This window comes from Balaenoptera ricei, chromosome 10 (assembly GCF_028023285.1).
Source record: "Balaenoptera ricei isolate mBalRic1 chromosome 10, mBalRic1.hap2, whole genome shotgun sequence".
In the NCBI taxonomy this organism is placed as follows: domain Eukaryota; kingdom Metazoa; phylum Chordata; class Mammalia; order Artiodactyla; family Balaenopteridae; genus Balaenoptera; species Balaenoptera ricei.
In genome coordinates, this window is record NC_082648.1 from 58,532,029 (window position 1) to 58,556,569 (window position 24,541).

The 24,541-nt window shown below is 35.9% G+C and overlaps 2 protein-coding genes across 4 annotated transcripts in view; one reads left to right on the forward strand and one right to left on the reverse strand.

Annotated features, from left to right (window-relative positions):
* FRS2 (fibroblast growth factor receptor substrate 2) overlaps nucleotides 1-24,541 on the forward strand; it is a 117,667-nt gene that overhangs the window by 48,345 nt on the left and 44,781 nt on the right. Inside the window, exon 4 of one of the 3 annotated variants that reach the window (XM_059936461.1) lies at nucleotides 11,724-11,795. The exons of the other annotated variants lie outside the window; for them this stretch is intronic. The gene's annotated coding sequence lies outside the window, so the exon portion shown is untranslated. The remainder of the gene's footprint in view (nucleotides 1-11,723; nucleotides 11,796-24,541) is intronic. 3 annotated transcript variants of the gene reach the window in all.
* Nucleotides 11,743-12,482, reverse strand: LOC132373767 (small ribosomal subunit protein eS26-like). Its single transcript, XM_059937376.1, has 2 exons — nucleotides 12,345-12,482; nucleotides 11,743-11,967 (listed from the first exon to the last, which is right to left on the reverse strand). The coding sequence occupies exons 1-2, from the start codon at nucleotides 12,480-12,482 to the stop codon at nucleotides 11,743-11,745; spliced, it is 363 nt and encodes a 120-aa protein (XP_059793359.1).

The window sequence follows — 24,541 nt, forward strand, 5'->3', positions numbered from 1 at the left end:
AATTATTCAGATCAATAGCTTTCTCATTTTTTCTCCTTTTTCAGTATCCTGTGTCCTGAGGGTAACATTCACCCTCAAACACAATTTTTCCACCTGCTTTTGAAACTGCCACAGATTTAGTTAATCAAGTCAGTTTTTATCCTGATAACTGAAAATAAAGCGTTAAAATAAAGGGGACCCACTAGCTGATAAGGAGGAAGGGAGAGCAAATTACCAAGTTTTCATTTACAAGTTTCTTGTGAAACTCTTTTGCCCTATTTTTTTCTTCTACTTAACAGGGGGTTAAGGGAGGGGATCCTAGAACCCGTGTATAGCATTATCTGATCTTCCAGGGCACTACTCAAAGGCATTACTCAGGAGAAATCCAGATCCTTCTTTTCCTGGACCATAATGCTTAAAGTAAAAACAAAAACTTCAAAAAATTTAATCTTAGTGAACTTGATCTGTTACATCTTTGTCACTGTTCTTTTGGCAAATAAAGTGTAAATCTCGGACATCAGTACAATGTATGATACAATGATGATCAATTATATTGTCTGTACCCTTAGGGTTCCCCTGTACCTGTTCAATAAATATATATTTTTGTACATACCAGGTGCTTTCATAATTTTTTTAGAGTAGAAAATAATCTAAAAAAGATTATTCACCTTTATATAGTATTACCCTGCTACACAGTTAAAGGTATTAAAGGGACAATGACAACTTAAATTATTGTTAACCCTACACTTAAAAATGGTTGAAATGGTAAATTTTATGTTATGTGTATTTTATCACAATTTAAAAAATTACTGTTTAAAATTTTGGGCAACTTTGTTTATTATGAAAGAGGATGGCTTTGTCTGAAGTACCAGTTTGTTGTTGTTTTTGCCTCTGTCAGGAGGCCCTCTCCTGCCACTACTCTCCTAGGTCCTAGTAGCCACACTTCCCTTTACCCTTTGGACTGAGGGGTGGTAACAGCTCTAGCTCTCCACTGTTGCTAAGCCGGGGGAATTCCCCCTTAACCCTACCATAGTTGTGTAATACAGGTTTAACTTCTGGTATCCACTATTGACAGTTCAAAGACAAAGGAGTAAAGAAATGCAGAGAATTTCATGTTAACTAGTCCAAAATAGTATCTCAAAACATGTTGCTGCTTATGGGACACAGTGTAATTTAGATGCATGCAGAGTTTAAAATGCACAAAAATTTGCATCTTTTTATACTAGCTATTGTACCTTGTTTTGGAGTGCCATTTAAAAAGAAAAGTATCAAGCTGAGAGTTGAAGAAAAAGTAATCCTTACAAAATACTACTGTAATCAAATGGGAACATGGCCTGAAGTGTCAGGGTGATAATAAGGACCCACAGATAACCATGGATTTAAATAAAGCAGTAAGAATTCCATAGAGGGGAGAAAGGCCAGGTATCTAAACAGTCACATGATTATCTTCTCCAATATTGAAGTACCAGTTTTTAACCTCAAGTACAGAAGTATTGAGTTAATGATATTCCTCAGTTTGTGTCATACCCATTTATCACTGGTTCGTTAAAGGACTGTTCTTCCATTTTCTTTTATAACTAGTCCCTATACAAATGACCTTTAAATGTGTTTGGTGTGTATCATTTTGTTTATATCTTATAAAAGGTTTTATTATTTTATGTGCCTGTGTTTTAATTATACATTAGGTCTTAATCTAATTCTTATAGTCCCCTCCACCCTCCTCTGTCTTATTTTTTCCTAAGATCTGGCCATGTTGCTGAGTGTTCTTCTAATTTGTTTTGTCCAACTGGTACATTGTATTCCAGGTTGTTTATTAAAATGAAGCTATTAAATGTAAAATTTCTTAAATGTGTAAGGCACATAAAATGAGCATTTAAGAAAAGGTCAATTCGTGCTTATTTCTTTATATTAGAATTGAAGTTGAAGAATGCGAATTAGATCCTGTGGAAGATTAGAGGAAATATAAATATCTGTTTAGAAGTCTGTCTATCTAGGAGTCTGTTAGAACAGTCAAAGAAAAGAACTGTAGGGCCTAACAAAAACGTATATTTTTTGTCTAGAAACAGTATATTAAAATGCTTAGGTCTCAGTGTTTGCTGGTAAAAAACCTTATGGTTGAAAGATAATACCAGTAATGTTATAGAACCTCCCCATTATCTATTGCTTGTTAATTTCTCCATTAAATTATATATGAACGTTCATCTTATTTCTTTCTATTACTTCACTGAAGCAGAATCATGTTCTGTGAATTTCCATCACTGAATCTAACACAGAGTAAGAACAGTACAAATGCAAGATTCTAAAATTTGGGATGCAGAAAGACAGTTTCATCTATGGTAAGCACAGTATCAGCAGAAGTAACTTCTCTTGGATCCCCTAACTAGAAATTGTCAGAAAGTGGGAACTTTAGAATCTCCAAGTCTGTGGTGATGATATGCCTTGTAGTCGAGAAGAGGGGAGAGGGGAAAACTCCTAGGAGAGGATAAAGTGGGCCCTGACAGTACATTAAGGAGGATAATGACAGCACTGATCAGATCAGGGAGGGGCTTCTATCAGGTCGAAAAAGCTAACAAGGTACCTTCTGGGAGCAGTTTCTTTTTGTGGAAGGAGGATCTTAGGGGCACTTAGTTCTGGAGGCCAGGCGGAAATGTGGAACTGATTCAGTAGTAGTGGAATGGAAAGGGTAAGGGAACGCACATTTGCTGAAAGCCAGTGTTGAGGCTTTTTGAAAGAAGTAGTTATTTACATGTCAACACTTAAGTATTTGTAAAATCTTTGGCGGGAAGACTGGACCCTCTTGATATTGATTTGGTATCCCATGCTTTGTTGAATACTCCCCACTCTTTTTAAAAATAACAATTCAGGTAACATAGTCCCTTTCTCTGATTTCTTAAATTTTTGAGTATTTCCTGTGGCATAATAATTTCATGATTTTTACTTTGTTATGTTAACACATGCCATAAGTAGGACAGATAGTATTATCATTTTACAAATGAGGAAACCAGTAGCGGAATTAGCTTTAGATTCTTTTTACTAATCTACACTGCCACCCTATCAATGGATATTTTGCTCTATATAGAAGATGTAATTACAAGGATAGTTTTAACATGGAAGAAATGTTTCTAACCAAAAAGAACCTCATAGCCTGAGAAGTTTAAAAAACACACATATACAAACAAAAATAAAACCAATAAATAATGTAGATGGTATTCACTTAACCTTAACATTCACTGAAACAGCACTTAATAAATTAACATGGATTTTGTCCATCAGTTATATAGAAAATTATTTCATAAACTTTCCAACTTAGAACAAATACCATAAATTTAAATTTTTTTAGTTTTGAACATGCCTGTTAACTATACTTAAAAATTAGGTGTTTAATTTTAACAAGTGGGGATTAGAATTCTTTTGTGGGTATGGAACGAGCAGTTTGATCTCACATTATTTCAGAATACGGTAATCCCTTCCCCCCAAATAATTTGTTTGCAGTATGCAGGCAAACAGTATTATAAACCTGTATCTTTTATCCTGAGAGACTTAGTTGGGTTCAGACCCAGCTTTAGTGGTACAAGCACAGATCAAGATTGGTTTTGAGTAATCCAGTGCTATCCTAGGTCATTCTAGGTCTGGAGGGTCCTCAGATATACTAATCATTTGGTTTCAATACCTAGTTTACTTTTGAGCCTGTGGAAAGATTTCACATGTAGATGGTGGGATAAAGGGATACAGATCAACTCATAATCTATTAAATAGATCGGAGTTATAGCACTTCGAAGCTTAGCAATGTTTTTGTTGTTCAAAAATAGGCTGTGACAGGTCTTCTGACTGATTTCTTATTGTATATTAAGGCTTCAGATGTTACAGTTCAATTTAAGTAAATTTTAACTTTCAAAAATGTGGATAACTTCATCATTTTATAAAAGAATACAGTTATTTCGGATACATTTTTGCTTCATGTTCCATTCTTCCTTAGAATTCCATATGAGCTGCCTTGATTTTATTTTTTAGCCATTTGCTTTTAGATTAAAAAAATAAATAAAAGAAAGAAACCCTCAAAATAGGTTGAAACTCGACACAAATTGCTGCCGCAGAACAAAAGTGCTGATCAAGTTAAATCAACCCCTGCAATGTGTATTGAAAGGAAAACCTCTCCTCTCTCCCCCAATTTGAAGAACAAGCATATTCCCTGCCAAGAAGGGCTGACTTTAAATGGAGCAGCTGTCCATATTAGGAGCATAGGGTTGCTAAGGTGACCATGGCTGTTTGGAGAAGAATGCAGCTGAGAGGGCAAGTTCTTGATGTGTGAGCTGAGGGAAGGAATGTGGTGTGATTGTGCATCATTCCTCCTAATCACATGCTCACAAAGTGCTGTGTGGGCAGCATGTAGAAACTACAAGTCTGAGTGCTGGAGCTTGTGTGTGGTTAAAATCGTTTTGCTTTCATGTGAGCCAGAGGCTTACAGTTTCGGTTGAAAACATTTATCTTGTATATATATGTGTGTGTGTTGGGTAAAGGGAAGGATGTTTTTGATGGTGGATGAAATGGGAATAGATTTATTTTCCTTGGTGGACAAATACCTTCATATTGTTAAAAAAATTTTTCTTGGGATAAATGTTCTTTCCAACTCATTCCTTTCAGTCATATATACAGTGTTAATAGTTTCCCAAGTGCATGAGGTGTTCCTTGTAACTGCGTTTATTTCTTTTCCATTTTTAATTTCAGAATTATTTGGAAGTCCTAAGAATATGTTGTCTATTTGCTCCATTTCTTCTTCTTTTTTAAAAGTCCTTACTATTTCTCCAAGGGAGAATCTTATCTTAATATATTAAGTATTTCTTCCCTAAAGCATCCAAGGATAGGTTCTGGATTTTGGTAAAAAATATGATTCAAGGAGCAGTGGGAAAGGTCAAAGTAACATCCCACTTGCCTGAAACACTATTTAGATTTTACCATGGGCATCATTGCTAATATTTGCAATGAGATACAGACACAAATGTTGAAGCAGACACTTACTGAACCATGAGAGTGGTTTTTTTTTAATTCTTGTTTCCAAGTCCCTACAATAACGTGTTGATCTTAAGTGACAGTATAAATATACAATATATTTAAGATGTGAAGTAGTTGGAACATTGACAGCTCTGTGGTACATTAGCATTATATTATTTTTTTCAGATAGTCTACTGGCTTTGACATGATTGCTCTTTAATTGAATTATTTATAAAATATGGAGGGAAATTAAAAGATTAAAACATTTGATCTTTGAATTCAGTTGGTTAGTTGACATATTTCATGTATACCTTGATAACTTTTGATGACATTCTCTATAAGCTGTACCCTTTCCTCCCAAACACAATAGAATATAATTGGTTTACATATATACCTCATAATAATCCTTAACTTTAATATAGTTAAATATATGGGGTTTTTTTCTTTATAGTTTATCTTAATCTCTTCCTATTCAGAGGTCATAAAGATATTCTTCTCTGTCAACTAAAAGCTTTATGGTTATACTTTTTACATTTAATTCTTTAATCTCAATAATTGATTTTTGTGAGACGTATGGATTATGAATTGATTCTTTCTGTATGGATAATTGGTTATTCCAGCACTGTTTATTGAAATAGTTCTTCATTTCCTTCCTGATATGCAAAATTCTCTATTTCATAAATCAAGTTTTCATATATGGGTGGTTTCCTTTCTGTACTCTTTCTTCTATATCTTTGGTCTGTTTGTCTACCTCTGAATTATTACTGTACTTTCTTAGATATCTTCAGATACTCATGGTTTTGTTTCCTGTCTTGTTCCTGATCTCAAAGGAAATGCTTTCAAATGTTACCATTTAAAATTACACTTGTAGATTCAATAACAAAAAAAAAAACCCAATCGAAAAATGGGCAGAAGACCTAAATAGACATTTCTCCAAAGAAGACATGCACATGGCCAGTAGGCACATGAAAAGATGTTCATCATCACTAATTATTAGAAAAATGCAAATCAAAACTACAATGAGGTACCACCTCACACCAGTCAGCATGGCCACCATTAAAACGTCTACAAATAGTAATTGCTGGAGAGGGTGTGGAGAAAAGGGAACCCTCTTACACTGTTGGTGGGAATGTAAATTGGTATAGCCACTGTAGAAAACAGTATGGAGGTTCCTCAAAAAATGAAAAATAGAGTTGCCAGATGATCCAGCAGTCCCGCTCTTGGGCGTATACCCAGACAAAGCTATAATTCGAAAAGATACATGAACCACTACGTTCATAGCAGCACTGTTTACGGTAGCCAAGACATGGAAACAACCTAAATGTCCATCAACAGATGAATGGATAAGAAGTGGTATATATATATATATATATATACAATGGAATACTACTCAGCCATACAGAAGAATGAAATAATGCCGTTTGCAGCAGCATGGATGGACCTAGTGATTATCATACTAAGTGGAGTAAGTCAAAAAAAGAAAGACAAATAATACAGGATATCACTTATATGTGGAATCTAAAATATTACATAGATGAACTCATCTACGAAACAGAAACAGACTCAGATACAGAGGACAGACTTGTGGTTGCCGGCAGGGAGAGGGGGTGGGAGAGGGAAGGAGTGGGAGTTTGGGATTAGCAGATGCAAACTATTATATATAGGATGGATAAACAGCAAGGTCCTACTGTATATATCACACAGGGAACTATATTCAATATCCTGGGATAAACCGTAATGGAAGAAAATATAAAAAAGAATATAACTGAGTCACTTTGCTGTATAGCAGAAATTAACGTTGTAAGTCGACTATATTTCAATAAAATTAAAATAAAATTACACTTGTAGGTTTTTTTTTTTTTTAAGAGAAAAAACCCTCCTTTATCAAGTTAAGGAGGTTTCATTGTATTCTTACCTTGTTAAGGGTTGTATTTTGATTGTTTTAAATCATGAATAGATGTTAAGCTGTATTGATAGGCTTTTCTGTAACTCAAAATGATCAAATGTTTTTCCCCTTAACCTGTTAATGTGGTCAGTTACCTTGATTTTCAAATTAGACTAACTAAGCATTCCTGGGATAAACCCAATTTAGTCACGCTGGATTATCTTTTTTATAAATTACTGGATTGATTTGCTTATGCTTTGTGTAGGATTGTTTTTTACATCAGTGTACATGAGTCTAGCCTGTAATTTTCTTTTTTCATATTGTCCTGGTTGGATTTTTTTTTAAATCTTTTTTAATGATTATAATTTTTTTTAATTGTAGTAAAATACACCTAGCATAAAATTTACATTCTTAATCATTTTAAAGTAGTTAGTGTTAAGTATATTCACATTGTTGTTCAACCAGTCTGCAGAACTTTTTTCAAAACTGAAACTCTGTGCCCAATAAAAAACTCTTCCACATTTCCCCCTCCCCACGTACCCTGACAAACACCAGTCTACTTTTTGTTTTTATGCATCTGGCTGCTCTAGTTACCTCTTATAAGTGAAACCATACAGTATTTTTATTATCTTTTTGTGCCTGGCTTATTTCACTTAGTTCATCCAAGTTCATCCATGTTGTAGCATGTGTCAAAATTTCCTTTTTAAGGCTGAATAATATACCACTGTATGTATAAAACATTTTGTTATCCATTCTTCTGTCAATGGAAAGTTACGTTGCTTTCACCTTTTGACTATTCTGAATAATGCTGCTACGAACTTGGACGTGCAAATATCTCTTTGAGACTCTGCTTTCAGTTCTTCGGGATATATACCCAGAAGCAGTATTGCTGGATCAAATGGTAATTTTATTTTTAATTTTTTGAGGAACCATCTTCCTGTTTTTCACAGCAGCTGTACCATTTACCTTACACCAGCAATGCACAAGGGTTCCCATTTCTCCACATCCTTGCCAACACTTTCTGTTTTTTTTTTCCCCCCAATTTCCTGTTTTTTTTGATAGTAGCCATCCTAAGGGTAAGAGGTAATAGCTCATTGTAGTTGTGATTTGCATTTCCCTAGGGACTAGTGATGTCGAATATCTTTTCATGTTCTTGTTGGCCATTTATACATTTTCTTTGGAGAAATGTCTAATCAAGTCCCTCGCCCATTTTTAAATTGGGTTATTTGTTTTTGTTGTTGTTGTTATGCTGAGTTGTAGGAGTTCTTTATGTAGTCTGGATATTAACCCCTTATCAGAGATACGATTTGCAAGGATCTTCTCCCATTCCATAGGCTACCTTTTCATTCTGTTGTTTCCTTTGATGCACAGAAGCTTTTAATTTTGATGTAGTCCAGTTTATCTGTTTTTACTTTTATTGTCTGTGGCTTTGATGTTATGTCCAGGAAATCCTTGCCAAATGCAATGTCATGAAGCTTTTTTTCTGTTTTCTTCAAAAAATTTTATACTTTTAGGTCTTATGTTTAGGTCTTTAATCCATTTTGAGTTAATTTCTATATATGGTGTAAGGTAAGGGTCCAAGTTTATTCTTTTGTGTGTGGATATCCAGTTTTCCCAGCACCGTTTGTTGAAAAGACTGTTTCTTCTCCCACTGAATGGTCTTGGCACCCTTTGTCCTGTTTGGATTTTGATATGATTTAGAAAGTGTTTCCCTTTTTTACTGTTCTCTAGAAGAATTTGTTTAAGGTTGTAATTATTTGTTGTTCCTTGACTATTTGGTAGGACTTACCCATAAGAAAATCTGGGCTTGATACTTTTTTAGTGGAAAGATTTTAAACTATGGCTGTTTAATTTTTTTAATGATTATTCATCTATTCAGGTTCTCTCTTTTATTTTATTTATTTATTTTTCTATTTCTTTATTTATTTAATTTTATTTATTTATTTTTTTGGCTGTGTTGGGTCCTTGCTGCTGCGTGCGGGCTTTCTCTAGCTGTGGCGAGCGGGGGCCACTCTTCGTTGCGGAGCGCGGGCTTCTCATTGCGGTGGCTTCTCTTGTTGTGGAGCACAGGCTCTAGGCGCACAGGCTTCAGCAGTTGCAGCACGCAGGTTCAGTAGTTGTGGCTTGCGGGCTCCAGAGCACAGGCTCAGCAGTTGTGGTGCACAGGCTTAGCTGCTCTGCGGCATGTGGTATCTTCCTGGACCAGGGCTCGAACCTGTGTCCCCTGCATTGGCAGGCAGATTCTTAACCACTGTGCCACCGGGGTAGCCCTGCTTGTGATTTTGGTATCATGTGAAAGAAACTTTTGCCTAATTTAAAGTCATGAAGATTTATGTTCTCTGCTAAGAGTTTTATGATTTTTAGCTCTTAAATATAGGTCCTTGATCCATTTTGAGTTAATTTTTGTGTATAGTGAGGTAGAGGTCCCACCTCATTATTTTACAATTGGAAATCCAGTTGTCCCAGCACCAGTTGTTGAAGAGACTGTTCTTTCCACATTGAGTTGTCTAGGCATTCTTGTTGAAAATCAGTTGACTAAAAATGTATGGGTTTATTTCTAGAGTCTCAGTTCTGTTGCATTTGATCTATATGTCAGTACCACACTTGCTGATTTGATGTTTGATGATGGTAGCTTTGTAGTAGTAAGTTTTGAAATCAGAAAATATGAGTCTTATTTCTTTTTGAATCATTTTTAACATTGTATTTTCTATATTTTTTCAAAATATTCCTGATTCAAATTTATTGCTGTAAAATTGTCCATAATATCCTCTTATCAGTTGAATCTCTATAGCATCTGTAATGATGTTCCCTTTTCATTTTTTAGTTTGTTTTTTCTTTTACTCAAATAGTTTTTTCAGAGGATTATCATATTAATCATTGTTTTAAAGAATGAGCTTTTGACTCTGTTGATCATCTCTTTTGTAAATGTTTTCATACCTTTTAAGTCCTGCTGTTTATTATTTCTTTCTACTTTCTCAGAATTTTTAGGGGTCTTTTTTGCTGACCTTTTAAAAAAAACTTTAAAATTTGGATTTTTAGTCTGTAAATTTGCCTTTAAGTGCCTTCTTACCTGCTTCCCCACATGTTTTGATATATAATATTCTTGGTTTTTTTCATTTAAAAAATAAATTCTTATTTGCTCCATGAATTATTTAGAAGTGTATACTTAATTTCAAAATATATAACTTTTAAAATGAAAATTTTTATTAAACAGTTCTAAGTTGATTTCATTATGGTCAGAAACCATAATAAAATTTGAGAGACTAATTTTAAGACCGAGTATATAGCTAGTTTTCATAAATGTTCCATGTGCATTTGGAAAGAATGTGAATTCTCCAGTTTATTACAGCGCTATATAATATGTCCATGAGCTTATTAATTGTTCAATTCAGATCTTTAATGTTTGTCTGTCTAGGTTTTGTTTTGGATTTTGGTTTGGTTTTATTTTGGAACTTTTCTATCAGTTTCTCTACTGAGAAAGACATGTTAATGTCTCTCATGTAGTAGTAGGTTTGTCAGTTTCTCTGTTGTAGATATGTTAATTTTTATTTTATTTATTTTGAGGCTATGTTATTAAGTACTTACAGATTTAGAATTGTTCTTTTTGTTGAACTTTTCGTCATTATGAAAAGGCTTTCTGTGTAAAGACATTTTTAGCCTTATGGCTTTATTATTGTTGTTGGCTGTTTGCTTGGATTAATATAGCTATTCTAGCTTCCTTTTGATTATTAGTATTTTCCATTCCTTAGTTTTTCATTGGTTCTGTGTTTTGGTTTGTATTTTGTAAATAGGGTATGGTTGACTTGTGTTTTTGTTCTGATTGACAATCTTTATTTTTTTACTGGAGAATTTCAGTCTTTTGTGATTGCTGTTAGATTTGGATTTATTTCTGTCTTTGCCTGTAGTCTTTATGTTTGTCCTACTCCCCCTTTCTCCCATTCTTCCGGTTTTTTGTGTTGAGCTATGTGTGTAATGCCTTCATTGAGGCATGCTTTCTTCTCATTCCATCCCACCCCACAACATCTTGCACACATGCATGCTCATTTATAAGTTAATATATTCTTTATTCTTTTAGTGTTTTTATCTGTATATTTTAACATGTATCCTCTTTTGTAAGGAAAAGTCTAAATCAGTATCTTTAACCTGTTCCTGAATAACATAATTTTAAAATGCTCTGATTGTCCTCCTCCCAACCTGGAACACCATCCTCTATTGTTATAGTTTTGGAATATTTCTCTCCTGCATACCTACACATTTATAGACAAATTATTGTTTTAGGTAGTCAATCTTTGTTTAAATTTATTTACTCTTTTCTTGGTTCAGTATCCCTTTTTGTATTTGAGACCTTCCCTATGAGGTAATTTTTTTCTACCTGAAGTACATCCTTTAGAATTTCCTTTAGTGAAAAAGACACTTTTTTGTTTGTTATCTGAAGATGTCTTTATATTGAAATATCCCCATTCTTGAAAGATAATTTCTCTGATTTCTCTGTGTGTAGAATTCTAAGTTTTCTCATTACATTGAGGTCGTTATTCATGTCTTTTGACTGTCAGTGTTACTGTTGAGAAGTACAATTGCCCTTTCTTTGTATATATCTTTTATTTGACTGTTTTCAAGCCTTTTTGCCCCCCTTTGGTGTTCTGCAGTTTTATATAATGTATTGAGGTGTTCTTTTCTTCTACTTCATCATTTTATTTTACTATTTATAATCCTACATGGGATTCTTTGGGCTTCTGGATCTGAGCATGTCTTCGAATAATTATGTTAAATTCTTGACCTTTATCTCTTTGAGTAATGCCTATTATTTTCTTTATTTTTGCCTTCTACAACTGTTTTAAAAGCTATAATTTTCTCCTTTTTTCCCCCAAAGGACAGGTTTTCTTCAGTCCTTAAGGATTCAGCTCCTTACATGGGCTTTGGCAGAGGTCATGAGGCAGCATCTGTAAGTCTAAATTAGGATGGGGTGTATGGTTTTTCTGGGCTTCATGAGAATGACTCTTGACTTCCCTGTTGTCAGTTATACAACTCACACAGCAGTGTAGTTTCACATACAGTTTGGAAACCACATAGGTATTAAAGACTCTCACTTTGGAAATGTCTCTCATGCCTCTTCTTTTTTTTTTTTTTTAGTGTTTCTTTTTATTTATTTATTTATTTATTTATATTTTTGGCTGCATTGGGTCTTTGTTGCTGTGTGCGGACTTTCTCTAGTTACGGCGAGTGGGAGCTATTCTTTGTTGTGGTGCATGGGCTTCTTATTGTGGTTGGCCTCTCTTGTTGCAGAGCACGAGCTGTAGGCATGCGGGCTTCAGTAGTTGTGGCACGTGGGCTCAGTAGTTGTGGCTCCAGAGTGCAGGCTCAGTAGTTGTGGCGCACGAGCTTAGTTGCTCCACGGCATGTGGGATCTTCCTGGATGAGGGCTCGAACCTGTGTCCCCTGCATTGGCAGGTGATTCTTAACCACTGTGCCACCAGGGAAGCCCCTCTCATGCCTCTTCTATATTTCCAATGATCAGCTTCTTAATGGCCTTGTCCTTGGGTACATATCTGGTGCAGTTAGTACAGTGAATATGCTGCAAGGGGCAGCAGCCCTTTTTGGCATGACCATTGTTCCTTCTTTCCTTGGTCATTGGAGATGAGGAGTTTTTAATTCCAGTTAGACATACATTAGACCTTTAATCTGTTTTCCATGTTTCTCACCCCTTTTCATCTTTTTCCTTCTCCACAAACTCATATAAGAACTGGCTTGTAGTTATAAATTCTCACAGGAGATTTTTTTACTTCCTTTTACCAGCACTAAGATTAAAGAAGGCAAGTTTGCTTGCTGTCACCTTCTGCTAGATAGGTTTACTGCTCATTCAGTTGTACGCCTTTCAGATTTTCAGCTATATGCAAGGTTCTTTGATTATGTCTCCATATTGGGAGTCTCAGAATATGTATCCTGTCTCCAGCACTCTAGTTTTCAAAGCATTGCTGTGAGGTAATATTAAAGTCAAGAGCCACCTTCCATAGCGTCTGTATGTTTGTGCCAAATTAAGAAGTTTAAAAATATTAAAAAAAAAATTATACAGCATTTTAGATTCAGACAGTCTGGGCACCTAATCTACCATGTTGCCAGAAATGGAAATCCTTGATCCATTTGAAATAAATATACATTTTAGATAAGGTTTATGTAAGAAATATGGCACAGAGTTCCAATCATCAGGCCCCCATTTAAAAAAAAATCCTTGGCACTAAGTTTGGATAATTCATCCCCTTTTACTTGCTCAAGCTAAACTAAAATGTTTAAGGGGTGTGTGTGTGTCTGTGTAAGTAATAGTCATATATATGATACTTAACATATTTATTTTTAACATCTTTATTGGAGTATAATTGCTTTACAATGGTGTGTTAGTTTGTGCTTTATAACAAAGTGAATCAGCTATACATATACATATATCCCCATATCTCCTCCCTCTTGCATCTCCCTCCCACCCTCCCTATCCCACCCCTCTAGGTGATCACAAAGCACTGAGCTGATCTCCCTGTGCTATGCGGCTGCTTCCCAGTAGCTATCTATTTTACATTTGGTAGTGTATATATGTCCATGCTGCCACTCTCTCACTTTGTCCCAGTTTACCCTTTCCCCTCCCCGTGTCCTCAAGTCCATTCTTTACTTCTGCATCTTTATTCCTGTCCTGCCCCTAGGTTCTTCTAGGTTTTTTTTTTTTTTTTAAGATTGCATATATATGTGATAGCATACGGTATTTGTTTTTCTCTTTCTGACTTACTTCACTCTGTATGACAGACTCTAGGTCCATCCACCTCACCATATTATATAATATATTTATATTATATAATAATGTAAAATATAAAATAATGTGTATATTTGATTTCCTGATTTAACCAAGTACAGCTAACCTCAGGTCTGTTTTGATTTAGGTAAGATGGTTTCTGCTAGACTTGCTTAATAACTGTGCCAGTGGAAACAGTTGTGCTTCATTTAGGTTGGGAGCCCTGCTCAGGTAGCGGTGAGGTAGGGGAAATGGTAATTATACCCAGGTATTCTGAATAATGATAAAAAAAATAGTTTTACCATTCATCTCCTTTTTAATGTAAATGATTAAGTGGCGGGGAGGGGGATGGGGGGAGTTGGGGGGTGGGCAGAGCAACATTATAGGCCACCTTTGTCTTACAGATTGATTTTACAAGAAGTTTGTTAGTGGACTGTCAGAACAGCTGTGTGAGGACACATCAACCATGACTGCGTTTGATATGAAACATAAAAACTTGGTTAGGATTCTTGACCTTAATTTTTTTCTTTTGGGAAAGGTGATACTGGTAACACCTTTGTCTTACAGAGGCTTCTGCTTTCCTTGAGTATTGCAGCTTGCTTTTTCCTTGAATCCACGGAGCTGAGTCTCCCAAAACAGCCTTATAGCTTTCCTTTTCTGTTGAGAAAAACCTCTGAAAAGATTCCTCTTCTCTGAATCTGTTAACAACGATATGATTTTTTTTCTTCTTTTGTTTATTAATATGGAGAATTACTTTGTTTTTCCTAACATTACACCAACCTTTGATACCTTATATGTTACTGGACTCAGTTTGCTAATATTTTAAGAATTTTGCACTAATATTCATGAAGGATATCAGCCTATAATTTTTTTTTTTTATAGGCTGTGCTCTTTTTTGGATTTTAGTGTCAAGGTTATACTAGTCTCAAGATGAGTCAGAGAGGGTATCTTCTTTAACTGTTCTTTGGAATACATCATGGAAAATTATTTTTCTTGCACATTTGACAGAATTCATCTGTTAAAGCCATCCAGGCCTAGAATTTCTTTACAGGGGGATTTTTTGATTCCTGATTGATTTTTTTTTTTTTAAGATTATAATACTATTCATATTTTTATTTCTTCTTGAATCATATTTGGTAAGTTATTTTTTTCTAGGAATTTAACATGTTTTGTTACAATTTTGCTTGTAATATTTTCTTATCTTTGGAATCTAATTTGGAGCAGTTTTCAAAGTATGTTCTGTAGACCTTTGTGGGTCCCTGTGACTGGGGAGGGAGTCTGGGAGGTCAAAACTATTTTCATAATACCGATTTTTTTGTATTTTTTCACTTTGTTGACATTTGCAGTGATGCTGCAAAAGCAGTGGTGGATAAAACTGCTAACACCTTAGCACATATTAAGGCAGTGGTGCCAAAGTGAACAATTATATTCTTCATTACCATGTATTCGTAGTTTGTTGTTGTTGTTTTTTTAATCCAGTTTCATTTAAGAATGTCTTTGATGAAGCAGTAAAAATATTAATTTCATTTCATTTTGCCTTTGAGTACACATCTTTTTAATATTATGTGTGATGAAAGGGGAAGAATTCATAAAGCACTTCTACTCCATACTGAAGCAAGATAGTCGTCTTCAGAAGAAGTTCCTGTTCAGTTGAGTTTTGAACTTAACTACCTACTTTTTTCCGTAACACCCCTTTTGTTCTTGAAAGAACAGAATAGGAAAACTTCAGTTATTCGAACTTATGTATTTGACGTTTATTTTTCTCAAAAATGAACTTAAGTGAGCCTAACACTTCAAGAAAAATAGCTGTATTTGTAGCCAATGGTTAAAAAAACAATCAAGCTTTCAAATGGAATTTGCAAATATGGAAAACTTGTATCTAACACCGTGAGCTTGACAGCTTCCCGATACTTAAAGACCTTCTGGTGAGATGGGTAATGATATTAAAGAGTGTGATTTTTTTTTTTCGCCTTGATGTTGTATTCTGACTTGTGTCAAAAATCTGCAAACCAGTTATTTTCCAGATGACCAATGTATGATGATACGAAGTCACGTATGGGTGGGTAAAAGATCCATTAAAAGTGCAAGATAAACCAGTGGATTTTAATGTAACAGAGTGCGAAAAGTTCATTTATATGGTTTTAGAAACCACATTGTAATTAACCTTTAAGAAGGTTATTTGTTGAGTTTAGGTATAATATCAAAAATATCAACAGTTATGTGATTTTTAAAACAGTTATTAAAATATTCTTTTTTCTGATTATATATCTGTGTGAAGCTAGATTTTCTTTATATGCTTATATACCTTAACCAAAACAGCATATCACAGAATCAGTCATAAGAATCCACCTGTCTTCTCTAAAGCTAGACATTAAAAATATTTGCAAAAGTATAAAATAATGTCACTTTCCCTACTAAATTTCTAGGAAAATAGGTTTTTTTCAAGTTATTTTTTCATAAAATTTTTTTGTTAATTTGTAATAGGCTTATTCTTTTAAATAAACTAATATTTTAAACATTTTCATATTTAATTTCTAATTTGGTAAATGTTAATAGATATAACACAGCTAAACAAAACCTCTTTTTGAAAAATCCTCAATTTTTAGAACTGTAAAGGGTCCACAGACCAAAAAGCTGGTGAACTGCTTGATGACCTACAGAAAACGTAATGATGTTTCTTTTTTATTTCTGATATTTTACATTTGTCTCTCTTTCCTTAAAAAAAACGAAAATGAAAGAAGATGGCATGCCCCAATTGTGTATTTAAAAAAAATTGTCTCCCTTACATTTTTCAGATTGTTTTTCAAAACATCTGTAAAAAGTGATGATAAATACATCTACCATCGTGTTGATTAATTTAAAAATATCATAGGCCTACTCCGGTCTCTGCATGAATTTATTTCTATATTTTGTTATGCAAATCCCTACAAAATAACATATAAATTTCTTTTAAAAACTAAGGCCCTCTTGGGACTTCGCTGGTGGTTCAGTGGTTAACCCACCTTCCAGTGCAGGGAACACGGGTTCAAGCCCTGGTCCGGGAACATCCCACATGCCGCAGAGCAACTAAGCCCGTGCGCCACAACTACTGAGCTTGTGCTCTAGAGCTTGCGAGCCACAACTGCTAAGCCTGCGTGCCACAACTACTGAAGCCCGTGCGCCCCGAGCCTGTGCTCCGCAACAAGAGAAGACACTGCAATGAGAAGTCCACGCACCGCAACGAAGAGCAGCCCCCTCTTGCCACAACTAGAGAAAGCCCGCATGCAGCAATGAAGACCCGATGCAGACAAAAATAAATTAAATAATTAATAAAAAAACTAAGGCCCTCTTAGAAACAATGACAGCCCAATAAGGAGCACACCTGATGCCCAGATTTTGGTTTCTAATACAGTTCTCCAGTGAAGGGAACCAGGGTTTCTTGGAGAAATGGCTGATTCTACGACTGGGGCAAGAAATATATAAGATCAGGCTGGGGACTTCCCTGGCAGTCCAATGGTTAAGACTCTGTGCTTCCAATGTGGGGGGCGTCAGTTCAATCCCTAGTTGGGGAACTAAGATCCCACATGCTGCTTGGCCAAAAAAAGAAAAAATCCGTTGGAGCATCTTGTAGTGCCAAAAAGTAAGAAGGTGCTTCAACAAACAAACCCACGGTAATGGGAATATGACAGAGGGCTGAAAGAGCCCTCAGTGGCCAAAGTTGGAATAATTTGAGCAAGAAAATAAATTAAGTATAAAGTAGTATTGGATTATAACCTAAAGTATAAAGTAAATATCCTTGGTTCCATACTAATATAAATAAATGATTGAATAAAGAAGTGGAGAAGAGAAAATCTGTGCAGAAGACCTCTAAATAATTTAGGTTGATCATTTATCTTCAACAGGGTAGAAAATAACTCCCCACTCCTTAAGTGTGGGCTAATGACTTTCAAAGAGTACACTAATGAAAGGATCTTGGGAGAATTAATTTTACAGTGGAGAAACTTGGCAAACACTGCCTCAGCCAGGTGATCAGGATCAGTATCAATAGTGATATGTCATAGTGATAGGATACTTCCAGGAATATGTTGTGATGAAATGGTACTTTATCTCTGTGTTCTTCCTCCCCTAAACCCCATAACTCTCATCTAATCATGAGAAAAACATTAGACAAATCCCAGTAGAGGGCCCTTCTACAAAATACTTGACCAGTATTCCCCAAGACTGTCAAGGTCTTGCCATAAACCCTACCCTCAGTGTGACATTCTACAAGTGGGTGGGAACTCAAAAACCAGAGCCTCGCCCTGAGGAGTGAAGGTTTCAAATCCAACATCAGGCATCCCAGCTTTTAAGAGATACATTTGAGAGATGAGCCCCGAAAACATCTAACTTGGAAAACCAAGAGGGCTCGTGTCCTGAGACCCACAAGACTGTAGCAGTCTGAGAAACTGCTGTTAAAGAGCTTGTGCACTTGGACTCACCTACTTCAGGAGCCAACTCAGAGGCAGCTGACTTGTGCCCAGACTTGCTTATATTAAAGCGCTGGCCTGAGAGGCAGGTATCTAATTTAATGCACACATCTAGGAGCCTGCTGGAACGTTCTCTGGGGACAGGCTGGCAGGTGCCATCTTCATGCTCTCCCTTTGTTGTGCTCTAGAGCACCAGTATTTCCCAGAAAGGAGCTTTCACATGCTGGTGCCTCGATTTTTGTGGCCACTGCCTTGGGGATTCCTCTTGATCACCTGGCTCTAGAGGACAGGGGAGCTTGTGTCTCTGGTCCCATGAGACTGTAATAATGTGTCTCCCAGAAACCCCTGTCTGTTACTCAAATTCTTGTAGCTGCTGCCAGGGGACACCTCTACATTATGTGGCTCTGGTGGTCAGTGGGGCTTATGTTCATGAGTCTCACAGGACTGTAACCAACGGAGAAAGAGTTCTTAAACAGTTCCAGGGCACAGCAAGAATTCAGAGCATAGCAAGAGGCAGCAGACCCAGGAGCTCATCAGTCTTTCTGTGAAGGAGACCTATTAGCTAGTCATCATGACTGTGGCCTGAAGGGTGGGTTTCTAATTAAACACGCATCTTGGGACTGGCTGTAATCCTTTCCAGACACCTCGGAGGGTGGATACTACCTTTGAGCTCATCCTCTGCCATACTCCAGAGCACCAGTGTCTCTTGGAGGAGAGCTTTACACGTGTCTGGTGCCCTGGTTTTCACAGCTGCTGCCCAGAGGACACCTTTTGATCACCTGGCTCTGGTAGCTGGGGGCTGGGATGGGGAGGCTTTCATTCCTGGGTCCCACAGGACTGTGGTATTAGGAAGGATGGTTTTTGCCAGGCTACCACTCCCAGAGCACTGCACAAACAGTGGATTGAGGCACATACACACCCCCTCCCTGACCCTGGCTTTCTGTGAAGGAAGCCTCTTGTCCTGGAGCTTTGGCCTGAGGGGCAGGCTTCAGATTTGGCACACATTTAGTGGCCTGTGGAGTGGCCCATGGCCTGTACTCTCAAGGAACGTATGCTGTAGTTGCCATCTTTGTGCTTTTCCTCTGCCTTGCTCCAGCTCACTAGTATCACTGAGAAAAGAGCATCTACCCTCTCCTGGAGCCTGGATTTCTGCAACTGTAGCCCAGCAGACGCCTCCAGATCGCCTGGCTTTGGTGGCCAGCAGGTCTTATGCTTGTAGTCCCACAGGATTGCATATGTATTCATACTTTTAAAAGCTGATGCCCAAGTTCCTGACTTCAAGTCAGCCTGAGTCTAGGTGCTGAGATCCTCCCCTTTGGGATGCTGACAGGTCTTGGTACATCTTCTACTACTGGGAGCTATTAAAAATATGATAGGCTTCTTAGAGAAGCACAAAGGTTTGAGGGACAACCAAGAGCCGAGGCACAGTTGACCAACAAGTTTCATCTCCTACACAGGACCATTCCTTCAAGACTGGGAGAAGTGGTTATTTCATGTGCTGTACAGAAACCAACACAGAGTCAAGCAAAATGAAGAAACAGAGGAATTTGTTCTAAATGGAAGAATAAGATAAAACCTCAGGAAAAAACCTTAATGAAATGAAGATAAGTAATTTACCTGATAAATTATTCAAAGTAATGATTATAAAGTTGCTTACTGACTTGAGGAGAAGAATGAATGAACACAGTGAGAACTTAAAGAGATGGAAAATATAAGAAAGTACCAAATAGAAGTCACAGAGCTGAAGAATACAATAATCAAACTGAAAAATACACTAGAGGGATTCAACAGCAGACTAGATGAAGTAGAAGAAAGGATTAACTAAGTCAAAAACAAGGCAATAGAACTCACCCAGTCAGAGCAGCAAAAAGAAAAAAAGAATGAAAAAAAGTGAGGATGACTTAAGGGATTGATGAGACAACATCAGATGGACTAATATTCACATCACAGGGCTCACAGAAGGAGAAGAGAGAGAAAGGGGCAGAAGTCTTATTTGAAGAAACAATGGCTGTAAACTTCCCTAACCTGGAGAAGGAAACAGACATCCAGATCTAGGATGCTCAAAGAATTATTAAAAAAAAAAAAAAAAAAAGAGCCCAAGGAGACAGACCCTAAGACACATTATAATTAAAATGTCAAAAAGTTAAAGAGAGGGAATTCCCTGGCAGTCCAGTGGTTAGGACTCCACACTTCCCCTGCAGGGGGCATGGCGTTTGATCCCTGTTCGGGGTAATAAGATCCCCCATGCTGCAAGGTGTGACCAAAAAAAAAAAAAAAGAGAGACTCTTAAAAACAGGAGGAGAAAAACAACTTGTATGCAGGGGAACCCCAATAAGACTACCAACAGATTTTTCAGCATAAACTTTGCAGGCCAGAAGGGAGTGGCATATATTCAAAGTGCTGAAAGAAAAAAAAATCTCCCAACCAAGAATACTCTACCCAGTTATCATTCAAAGTAAAGGAGAGATACAGAGTTTTCCAGATAAGCAAAAGCTAAAGGAGTTCATCATCATTAAAACAGCCTTACAAGAAATGTTAAAGGACTTCTTTAAGCTGAAAAGGGGCACCAATTAGTAGCAAAAAAAGAAAGAATGAAAGAAAGGTAAACATATAGTAGAGGTAGTAGATTAATCATTCACAAAGGTAGTGTAAAGTTTAAAAGACAAAAGTAATAAAAATAACTATGATTACAATAATTAAGGGATATATAAGATAAAAAGATGTTAAATGTGACATCAAAAGCATACAATGGGGTGGGGGTAATAATACTGAGCTTTACAATGGGATCAAATTTAACCATCTTAAAGTTGATTGTTATAGATACAAGTTGTTATATGTAAGCCTCATGTTAACCACAAACCAAAAATCTGTGGTAAATACTCAAGAAAAAGAGAAAGAAATAAGTATACCACTAAAGAAAGTCACCCAACCACAAAGGAACAGAGCAATAGAAGAAAGGAATAGAGAGGAACCACAAAAACAGCTGGAAAACAATTAACAAAATGGCATTAAATCACATTTATCAAGAATTACTTTAAATGTAAATGGACTAAATTCTCCAATCAAAAGACACACAGTGGCTGGAACAAGACCCCTCTCTCTATATGCTGCCTACAAGAGATTCACTTTAGGTGTAAGGACATACACAGGCTGAAAGTGAAAGGATGGAAAAAGACATTCCATGCAAATGGAAACCAAAAGAAAGCTGTAGTAGCTCTACTTACATCAGACAAATAGACTTTAAAACAAAAGACTAATAAGAGACAAAAAGGGAAAAGGACGTTACATAATCATAAAGGGGTCAATCCAACAAGAATAGTAACATTTGTAAATATTTATGCACCCAACATAGGAGCACCTAAATATATAAAGCTAATATTAACAAACCTAAAGGGAGAAGTAGACAACAATACAATGATAGTTGGAAACTTTAATATCCCACTGAAACCAGTGGATAGATCATCCAAACAGAAAATCAGTAAGGAAACATCAGCCTTAAAATACATATTAGACCAGATGAACTTAAATGTTATTTATAGAACACTCTATCCAGAAGCTATGAAGTACACATTCTTCTCAAATGCATATGGAATATTTTTCAAGATAGATCATATGTTAGGTCACAAACTAGTCTTAATAAATTTAAGAGGATTGAAATACTAAGCATCTTTTCTGACCCCAGTGGTATGAAACTGGAAATTAATTACACTAAGAAAACTGGAAAAATCACAAATATGTGGGGATTAAGCAGCATGCTACTGAACAACCAATGGGTGAAAGAAGAAATCAAAAGAAAAGTCAAAAATACCTTGAGACATGAAAATGTAACATACCAACTTTTATGGGATGTAGCAAAAGCAGTTCTAAGAGGGAAGTTTGTAGTGATAAATGCCTACTTCAAGAAGTGAGAAAAGTCTCAAACAACCTAACTTTACACCTCAAGGAACTAGGAAAAGAAGAACAAGTGAAGCCTAAAGTTAAAAGGGAGGAAATAACAAAGGTTAGAGCAGAGATAAATTAGAGACTAAAGAGACAATAGAAAAGATCCGTGAAACCAAGAGCTGGTTCTTTGAAAAGATAAAGAAAATTCACAAACCTGTAGTTAGACTCACCAAGAAAAAAAGAGAGGACTCAAAAAAATAAAATCAGAAATGAAACAGGAGATGTTACAACTGATAGCTACAGTAATACAAAGGATCATAAGAGACTACTTTGAATAATTACCACCAACAAATTGGACGACTTAAAAGAAATGGATAAATCCTTAGAAACACATACCATTTGCCAAGATTGAATCATGATGACATAGAAAATCTGAACAGACTGATTACGAGTAAGGAGATTAAATCAGTAATCAAAAACTTCCCAACAGACAAAAGTTTAGGACCAGACAGCTTCACTAGTGAATTCTACCAAACAGTCAAAGAAGAATTAATACTAATCCCTCTCAAACTCTTCCATACTCATTTTATGAGGCTAGCATTAGCCTGATACCAAAACCAGACAAGGATGCCTCAAGAAAAGAAAATTACAGGCTAGTATTCCCAATGAAAATAGATGTAAAAATCCTGAACAAAATATTAGCAAACCAAAGTCAACAACATACAGACCATGATCAAGTGAGATTTATTTCAGGGATGCAAGGATGGCTCAACATCTGCAAATCAGTCAGTATGATACACCACATTAACAAAATGAAGGATAAAAATCATATGATCATCTCAATAGATGCGGGAAAATTATTTGACAATATTTAACATTCATTTAGGATAAAAACTATCAAAGCAGGTATAGTGGGAACATACCTCAACATAATAAATGCCATATATGACAAGCCCACAGCTAACATCATACTCAACCATGGAAAGTTGAAAGCTTTTCCTCTGAGATCAAGAATAAGATGAGGATGTCCATTCTTACTACTTTTATTGAACATAGTATTAGAAGTCTTTTCCAGAGCAGTTAGGGAAGAAAAAGAAAGAAAAGCATCCTAATTGGAAAGGAAGAAGTAAAACTGTCACTATTTGCAGATGACATGATATTATATTTAGAAAACCCATAAGACTCCATCAGACTGTTAGTAAAACAACAAAAATAGAATTCAGTAAAGTTGCAGAATATGGAATCAATACATACAAATCATTGTGTTTCTGTACACTAGTAATGAACTATCAAAAAGAGATAAAACAGTTCTATTTACAATTGCATAAAAAAGAATAAAATACCTAGGAATAAATTTAACCATGGAGATAAAATACCTTTATATTGAAAATTACAAGAGATTAATGAAAGAAACTGAAGACGACACAAATAAATGGGATATTTAGTGCTCATAGATTGGAAGAATTAATATCGTTAAAATGTTCATATTATCCAATATACATGTTCAGTGCAATTCCTATCAAAATTCCAATGGCATTTTTTCACAGTAATAGAACAAACAATTCTAAGATTTCTATGGAACCATAAAAAACCCCGAATAGCCAAAGCAATTTTGAGAAGGAAGAACAAAGCTGGAGGCATCATGTGCCCTTGTCTAAAACTACATTATAAAGCTATAGTAATTAAGACAGTGTGATATTGGCATAAAAACAGATACACAGATCAATGAATGGAATGGAATACAGAGCCCAGAAATAAACCCACACATATATGGTCAATTATTTTACAACAAAGGAGCCAAGAATATACAATGGGGAAAGGACAGTCTCTTCAATAAATGGTGTTGGGAAAATTGGACAACCACATACAAAAGAAGGAAACTGGATCGCTATCTTATGCCATGCTTGAGAAGTAACTAAAAATGGATTAAAGACTTGAACATAAGACCTGAAAGCATTAAAACTCCTAGAAGAAAACATAGATGGGAATCTCCCTGATGTAGGTCTTGGTGATGATTTTTTGAGTCTGGTACTGAAAGCAAAAGCAACAAAAACAAAAATAAATAAGTGGGATTACATCAAACTAAAAACTTCTGCGTAACAAAGGAAGCCGTCAACAAAAAGAAAAGACAACCTACTGAGTGGGAGAAAATATTTGCAAATCATGTATCTGATAAGGGGTTAATATCCAAAATATATGAAGAACTCATGTAATTCCATAGCAAAAAAACAATCTGATTAAAAAATTGGCATAAAATCTGAATAGACATTTTTCCAAGGAAGACATACAGTTGGCCAACAGGTATATGAAAAGATTCTCTACATCATTAATCATCAGGGAAATGCAAATTAAAACCACAGTGAGATATCACCTCATACCTGTTAGAATGACTCTTATGAATAAGACTAGAAATAAATAATGTTGGTGAGGATGTGGAGGAAAGGGGACCCTTGTGCAGTGTTGGTGGGAATGTAAATTGTTGTAGCCACTATGGAAAACAGTATGGAGGGTCCTTAAATTAAAACTAGAACTACCATATGATCCAGCAGTTTCACTTTGGGGTATTTATCTGAAGAAAATAAGAACACT